The sequence below is a fragment of the Anastrepha ludens genome, chromosome 6 (genome assembly GCF_028408465.1).
Source record: "Anastrepha ludens isolate Willacy chromosome 6, idAnaLude1.1, whole genome shotgun sequence".
Taxonomy (NCBI): domain Eukaryota; kingdom Metazoa; phylum Arthropoda; class Insecta; order Diptera; family Tephritidae; genus Anastrepha; species Anastrepha ludens.
In genome coordinates, this window is record NC_071502.1 from 84777871 (window position 1) to 84786220 (window position 8350).

General features: G+C 39.7%; 1 protein-coding gene across 1 annotated transcript; it reads left to right on the forward strand.

Moving 5' to 3' along the window:
* The first annotated feature begins 493 nt into the window (after positions 1-493).
* On the forward strand, positions 494-7940 carry LOC128868025 (uncharacterized). The gene is made up of 2 exons (XM_054109741.1): positions 494-649; positions 6984-7940. Exons 1-2 carry the CDS (start codon positions 514-516, stop codon positions 7847-7849), a joined length of 1002 nt encoding a protein of 333 aa, XP_053965716.1. The 5' UTR covers positions 494-513; the 3' UTR covers positions 7850-7940.
* The last annotated feature ends 410 nt before the right edge of the window (positions 7941-8350 follow it).

Genomic DNA, 8350 nt, shown 5'->3' on the forward strand with positions numbered 1-8350 from the left:
TCTGCAGTAGCCAGAGAGAGATTTGACTGCCGAAAGCAGAAGAACACAAACAATACCGGCAATCGCGGGCAATGCCACCAGATGTTAAAAAAAAGTAAAGCTAAATAAAACTGAGTGAATTATTTAAATAATTATTAAAAAATGTATATTTTACAAAATTATAAACATGACATTTTAATTAGAACAGCTAGAAAAATGTCATGAAGAAAGAACTAAAACTCCGAGACAAAAAATAATAAAAATAACAAAAAAAAAATGCTAAATCAAGTTACGAAAATGGTAATCTGGCCATACTGGAGCTAAAATCAAGTAACTAGTTGTCAAATTCGCTGAGCGCAAAGTAACGGGACCACGATGGGCGCCATCTCATTATTCTTTGCATCATGTGTAGACGCATATGTGTGCATTCATGTGTCAACAAAACGAGCTACTTGCGTTTGTCACGTCAACTGCGGGCTTATCGTCTTCGAGAATAACGCAGTGCTCGCAGTATTGTTAGAAACACCGTTGAACATGGAGTTATTTATAAACGAAGTACGCAAGAGAGAGCTCTTGTGGAATAAGAAGAAGGTACTTCTTCGTCATGTGGAACGACAAATAGCAGCGGAGAAACTTTGGGAAGAAGTGGCTGATGCGTGTGGTATCTCAAGTGAGTACATTTTTTTTTAATATATATGTATATCTTCATATGTGTAGACAGTACAGGCGTGAAATAAAGGAAGCCAGTTGTCGCATATTGCTGCCAGTAAGATTAGTAAGTAGTCGAAGAACTAGTTTTTAAAGTTGTATATATGTATGTAGGCACCTAAAAGTTTAACATTTATTTCTCATTTCTCTTGTTCGTTAGTCGTTAGTATTCGACGGCGCAGTAATTATACTTATATATGTGCATATGCATGTATGTATACAAGTAGCTCGAAAATATTTACGCTCTCTAGTTCGGTAAGGCCTCTTATACAAATGCTTGTACATACATACGAATGCGTGCATGAACTCGTATGTATGTGTTTATTGCATTTGTGAAACATTGGAGACACAACCGAGAAAACGTGTTTGGTCTTTTTCCGGCTGTCAGTGTTTTGGTGTAGGTGTGTGGATGCGATTTGTTAGCATTTTGCAGTTTGAGAGCTGCGATCCTACAACAAAAATGCTTTTATGTGTACAGTCGTTAATACTCTATACTCATGCGTGCTAGGGACTACAATAAAACTTTTATCACACAGTAATTGCCTGCAACGGCCCAGTGGAGTTGAGACAGATATAGACATACCTATACGAAAATGTTCAGAATACTTTTGCTTATACCAGATGAGCAGAGTATGTTGAGGTATCGCAACAAAACTTGAAGTGCGTGAAGCCTTCGGTACAAGTTGTGTTGCTAGTTAAAAAAAGGAAAATACTATATTGTACGATTTGTATTCAAATAAGTAATGAAGAAAATTTGCTCAAAATCAGTATAAGGACAATCTCAAAGATAGAGATTAGTTTATTAAATTTGTGTTATTTGGAAAACGATCGTGACAGCGTCCACTATTGCTACATACTTATGTTAAGGCTTCATATCACTAGAGTCGATGTCAAAAATATTAAATTTAGGAAACTAAAATTTTAATGCTCTCTGAGTTTTCTTAAAGAAATATCTGCATAATTCAGATGTAAGGAACCAGAGTGTCTTAAATATTTGCTCATAACTTAGGAGCCACTGGCATAATTATATGTTGCACAGCTTAGGAAACCACCAGATAGCATCACGAGAATGGCACTGGGCTGGAACCCGCAAGATCAGTTGGCGAAAGCTAGCAGATGGGGACATTACGTGGGACGGCGTAAAAACAACAGCCCAGAACCGTGTACGATGGAAGAATCTTGCTGAGAACCTATGTTCCCGAGCGGTGTAAATAAGGAAACAAATAAATTGTGCACAGCCGACTTGAAGTTGGAGCTAGAAGCATACGACGATGGTGCGAGTGGAACGGCTTTTCATTTTATTCTGACATCCGGAAGGGGGCATGACGAAAGAAATAAAGTAGATCAGCTGGTCTACTAATACCATCTTTAATAGATTCGCCTGGGCACACCGAGATGTTGGGGTTTTTCAATAAGGGCGGGTAGATGTTGAAATCGTCAATCGTGGCGTTTGCTGTGTGGCACGTAGCGCCGTCCTGCTGGAACCACATGTCGTCTAGGTCCATATGGTTCAATATGGGTCATAAGAAATTGGTTATCATCGTTGTGTAGCGCTCGCTGTTGACGATGACCGCCTCACCAACGTCGTTTTCAAAAAAGTACGGACCAATGTCGCCGTTGGCCCAAAATCCACACCAAAGTGTAACTTTTTGAGGATGCACTATCACCTGGTGAACCTCGTGTGGATTGGTGTCGTACCATATACGGCAATTTTGTTTGTTAACACAGCCATTCATCCAAAAATGCGCCTCTTCACTAAAGATGATTTTTCGCCCAAAACTGGGGTTCTCTTCCAAAGGATTCGAAGCCCAGTCAGCGAACAAACGGCGTTGTCTATGGTCATCAACTTTGAGCTCCTGGGTCAGTTGGATCTTGTACGGGTGTAGGCTCAAGCCCCGACGCAAAATTCGCCAAGTTGAAGTCTGCGAAAGGCCAAGTTCTTGTGCACGGCGAGGAATAGACTGCCTCGGATTCTGCTGTACACTTTCACGGACCGCGACAATGTTCTCGGCCGATCTTGCGTTCCTTGAACGTACAGGTGTTGGCTGATTGTTTACTGACCCGGTCGTCTAAAATTTGGCCACCAAACGTTGAAGAGTCGACTTTGAAGGGCCACCACGTCTACCGAAAAATGGGCGCAATGTGCGCAACGTTTGCGTTAATGAAGACTCATTTTGATAATAAAGTTTTATCATTTGAACGTGCTGTTCAATCGTGTAACTTGCCATGATGATTTGGCATAAACAATTGAATAATAATCAAAAGATTTGACAGATGTCACCAAAACAAAATGGCTCCCACAGGGCGCCAATTGAAAAACCCTTTATATGAGTGATAGTTTAGCCCTTACAAGTCGGCAGTCAAAACGGATATATTTCTAACCGTCGAACTTGATCGATAATACATACATTAATATATGTATAGCATTAGGCATTACTGTAGCACGTAAATAATTTTGATTAAGTTTTGTTGTTATTGAAGTAAATATTTGTTCGAACCAATCCAACAAACATATTTCTCAAAGCGAAATCGCAAAAAACTTTGAAATTAATTATACTCCGGAATGGTTGACTGGTTGAAGTGTTGTTTCACCAAGAATCCAATTAGTGTTTCCGCACCATTTTGTTGCCACATCCTCGCTACCATCCAGTTATACGGTTATTCCTTTATTACTATATCCAGTCTGTGCGATTGAGAAACTTTATATGATTGTTTATGTCTATACCGACCATCTCTTCGAGGTTTTCAAAATGCGATTTGCCAAGGGTTAACATTTTCGCTTCCCACAAGGCAGGACACTCACAGAGGAAGTGGTAGATAGTTTCCTTTTTCTTCGGTTATATTACCGTATACATTGTACGGTACACCTATTTTGGCTGCCTGCTCTCCTATGGACCAAACCCAGTTATCACCGCCGTGAGTGTTTAGGTATCGCTTCGTTTCAAATTAGTATGGACGTTTGTTTGTGATTGTAGGTGAGCTATAATGTTCTGCTAACTTTACATGTTCGCTGATCTCCGCCATTCGGAGGTATTTTAGGGAGTTCGTCCGCTTTCCGTTTTCTTCAATGTTCCGGTGTCCCGGAAGCTATTCTTGTTTTGTTCCACCAGTTTAGAGGTTGTTGTCGCCGAATCCAGCGACTGGATTGCAGCGTGGTAATCCGAAAGAATAGCGATATTGCACTTACCATAAAAGAGACGTCTGCGATTAGTGGCCTACTAGCTTCCCCTGTTGCTAATACTTCCGCCTGGAAGACACTGCAGGCATTAGGAAGACTTACAGATTTTTTAATTCTAAATCCATCCATTTTGAACCATCGGTATGGGCCGCAGTTTCGAAGTCGTTTAGTGAAAGTTCCATACCCCATTCCTCCCGAGATGGAAAGAGAGTGTTGAAATTCTTGCTGAATGTCACCGTTGGTACGATGTAATCAGTTCTCTCCGAGGTGAACTGAGTTTGTCGCAATAATAGACTGACATAACCATTCGTTTTTTTATTCCAACGACCCCCTTCATTTAACTTAAATGCACTCATGGTTGAACATCGGAATCAGTGAATCGAAATTTGCACCTTCGAAAGCTTTGCTGTGAAACGGCTATAGAAGTAGTCCTGTGGGTAAAAAAACAGCATTTTGCGTAAAAATGCAAGTGTTCGAAAGCAGCGCCTCCACAAGAAAATGAGTGCGTCGTTTGTATTATGAGCGAAGCCATTCGAGCTGCAGAAACTAGTCCAATGAGGCAGAGTAAAGTTGTATACACGCATAGCTGATGGTGTGATGAACAAAGAAAAACACGTCGAAACTCTTCATCATTTCTTTTTGCCGTTTGTTGAGTTTGAATTCAGCGATACAAAACTTGCATCTCCACGCACGATGCCACGTCGCGAGGTATGGAATGTAGGTATAAGTAAATATAAAGCAGACAAAAATATATTCTGTGACGATTTTTTAGGTTTGTTGCATACATTGGTACTCGTAATAGTATGTTTTTTACGCTGATTTGCCCAGGCCGTGGATATTCAGGCAAACTTCTGTTGCTTCACCTCGTAACGTGTGGAAGCCGGGGAGACGAGGAAAGGAGAGGGGCACCGAGTTGACGTGCTAGATCAACATGCTTTGTGTTCTCGTTCTTCTCAATGTTGTTGTCGACTCTATACTAAAACCAAAAATAACTGAAAGCAAAGGAGTTGACGTGTTGCAAACCCGATGGGCAACACCAAAAGATAATTCGCAAAGTTGAAGCAACAAAAGTTTCCCTGTATGCACGTATTCTTACAAATAAGACTAGTAAGTGAATTTTTTGAACTCTAATGTGCATAAAATGCTAATTTAAAATTCGAACCACTCTTGCATATGTATGAATATATATAGGGTTATTCAATAGGTGCGCTTCAACTTTTTTCCGATAGGGAGGGCGAACGACGCAATATTTTTTATTTTTCGCTTGTCATTTGTAAACATTAGTATACATTTCATCATGGAACGCTACACATTGAGCAACGATTGCAAATCGTGCAAATTTTTTATGAAAATAATCGTTCTGTTGCTGCTACTTTGAGAGCATTACGGCCATTTTACGGTCCATTTAACAAGCCGTCCCGTTTTGGGGTTATGTGAAGTCATTGGTAGTACTACAGTACAGTACTACAGCTACAGTAACAAGCCGGTGACGATTTGTGAGCTCAGAGCCAATATTGAACGCGAAATTGCTGGAATTTCGGCCGATTTATGCAAAAGAGTGGTCGAAAATTGGGTTCAACGATTGGACTTCGTAAAACGTGCACGCGGTGGTCATGCAAAAGAAATCGAATTTCATACTTAAATGTATATGTTCAAACTCGATAATAAAAAAAAAATTAGTTAAAAAAGTCAAACCGTTTGTGTTTTATTCAAAAAAGTTCTAATGTTGAAGCGCTCTTACTGAAAAACCCATAGTTTATAATACTAACTGTTGTTACTAAACACTGTTTGTACTTATTAAAAATTTCACTCGCGTTCATATTTTTGTGAATAATTTTCTTTGCTAACATTTGTCTATTGTCAACGCAAACGAAAGGATGAGTTATAATAAATCAATTATTACCCAACCTTACGAGTTGGCGCGGGCGCTTATGAGCTTTAGCTGTGTGGACGTCTTACCATAAATCTATGTGCGAGAGAGGCTCAATAAGTACTCGTGTTAGAAATAAAGACAACATATTTTGAAACATTTTTTTATTATTTTTGAACGTAGTCCCCTTAGAAAGATTAACTTTTCCCAACGCTCCGGCTGTTTTTTTAACCCCTGTTTTTTTAACTACCTCTAAAACGAATTCTGATGTCCCCCAATATGGGTCGAACGAAAAATCCCACTTTGACCCATTTAGAGTGCTCCAATCGATTCCAAATGTATGACCGACCCCCACTAACTTTGAACGGCCGATCCACCCATGCCAGTGGCTCACCCCCTGGAACTCCCCTGGGGAGTTCCCCATACAATCATTTCAAAATATCACCATTTTTGGCCTTTACATGAGAAAAGAAACTAAAAAGTTCGACCCAAATTGGGGGACATCAGAATTCGTTTTAGAGGTATGGTTCCTTCGGCAAAGTTTCTTATTTTGATCCCTAGAATATGATTTTCACAGAGCAATGGGCGATTTTTTTCCCTCCCCACAAATCGACTCGGCCTAATGTATATATATATTATATAAGTGCAAAAATAATGTAAGAAGGGGGTTGTATAAAAAATAATGAAATAATCAAATAATGTTGAAAAAAATACTGATTTATTTTTAGAGATGCATATCCACGTTGTCTTGCCATAAATTATGTGACAAATTTTACAATGCATAGGGTAAGAACAAATTCGTTTTTGATGAGGGATCGGGGACTTTTTACCCCGGGCCCGGAGTTCTCAGAAGGACCCGGACTCGATAGTATATTAATTCGACATAATTGGAAAGGGCCCGCATTTGGAATTTTCCTCCGGGGCCCGGATATGCTCCCTACGGCTCTGATTACAGATTCTTGCCTTTATAAGTTCTTTACAGATGGTATTCTAGGGAATCAAGAATTACGACTACTTCGCGTTCCTCCTCTTCCCATATAAACAGTTGTGGCGATATTCTAGGAGGCATAAATTGTAGGGATGCAGGGGGAACATCCCTTTTTCTAAATTTGGGAACTAGCAATAGATTCGGCAGATGAGTTTTCTCCCTCATGTTTTCAAGACCCAGAATTTAAAATACTTGTTTCGTTTTTAAGCACATAAACTACCGAATAATAACTCAAATTATTTTTATTTTTTATTTTTCAGAGTCAACAGCCAAATGTAAATGGCGAAGTTTACGCGATCAATTTATCAAAGAACTGAAAAAGGTGCCAGTCTACACTTCTGGAGGATCCTATTATATCGAAGAGAGGGAAAAACCCAAATGGGTGCACTTTAATAATTTGATTTTCCTTCTAAATACACACACACCAAGTAAACAGGTTATTGATATTAGATCGGAATCCATAATTGATATTCGCTCCAACGATTCTGCTAGTTCCAGCGATGATATCAAAAGCTCAACCGAAGATATTGCACCTACTATACCGCCGCTAGTATCCGTTGATACTACACCCAAATATACCATACCCAAGGATACTATACTAATAGATACTATACCCATAGTTACTACCCCCAAAGATACTATACCTACAGATAATACGTTTAAAAGTATTAGGAAAATTTACACTCTGGATGAAGTTAATGAACCGAATTTGTGTGTGGCACAATGGGTAGAAGAATCTGACGTAAGTGTTTATGATGAGAGCAAAAGACAAGTCGAAGGTTTTACGCCCCCTATGGTTGTGATAAAGCCTCAACCTTTAGATCCTACCTTAGCAGGTGTCAAGAGGCCTTACCCTTCAGAAGAAGATAATGATTTGGATGCGTTACATATGGCGGATGAGCTCCATAAATGCCAGCCGAAAAGATCACACGAATCAAATAATAAACAGGATTGTAAAGGTTTACCTAACACCGTTGAGGAGAATGAAAATTTACTATTTTTCCGGTCACTTTTACCTTTTATGAGTAAATTGGACCCGATGCAACAATTACGCGTGCGAATGCGGTGCCAAGAAATCATGTTCGAAGAATTGGCAGCAAAAAGGGATCAAGGCGGCTTACGTTGATGGATTTTGATTACATCGATTCTTTTTTTTTATTTTTTTAACTAATTTTAATAAATAGACATAAGCATTTGGCCTTTAAAAATAAAACAACAATAATGTAAATATTTATTCGGTAACAAATCCAAACGGTTCAGAAACAAATCGCAAGCAGCCTGAATGTGACTTGCAGGTATTTTGGTCCACTCGCGGATAATGCCTTTTTTCAGCGTCTCGAGACTGGTGAATCTTTTAGTTCGAACCTTGCTCTCCAAATTGGCCCGAAGAGAATAGTTCATCGGATTTGCGTCTGAACCCGTCGGAACGTTGGTTTTTAGCGATTCTTGGTTTACTCGAGCTTTGTGAGGCGGTGCCGAGTCCTGTTGAAACATCCATGGCGTGCCACCAAACTGTTTGTCTGCTCACGGCTTCAAAGCAACCTCTAGAATACTTTTCCGATAAAAAATCGCATTAACGCCAGGCTCGTGCTGCTTCCTGGTTGCCAATCGATGGCTCAAATTCTTG

What these genes read in the sequence shown, in the direction of transcription:
- LOC128868025 (XM_054109741.1), top strand. Translation starts at nt 514, where the DNA reads ATGGAGTTATTTATAAACGAAGTACGCAAGAGAGAGCTCTTGTGGAAT. An exon ending in TGATGCGTGTGGTATCTCAA is followed by an intron (nt 650 to 6,983) that starts GTGAGTACATTT and finishes TTTATTTTTCAG; the next exon opens with AGTCAACAGCCAAATGTAAA.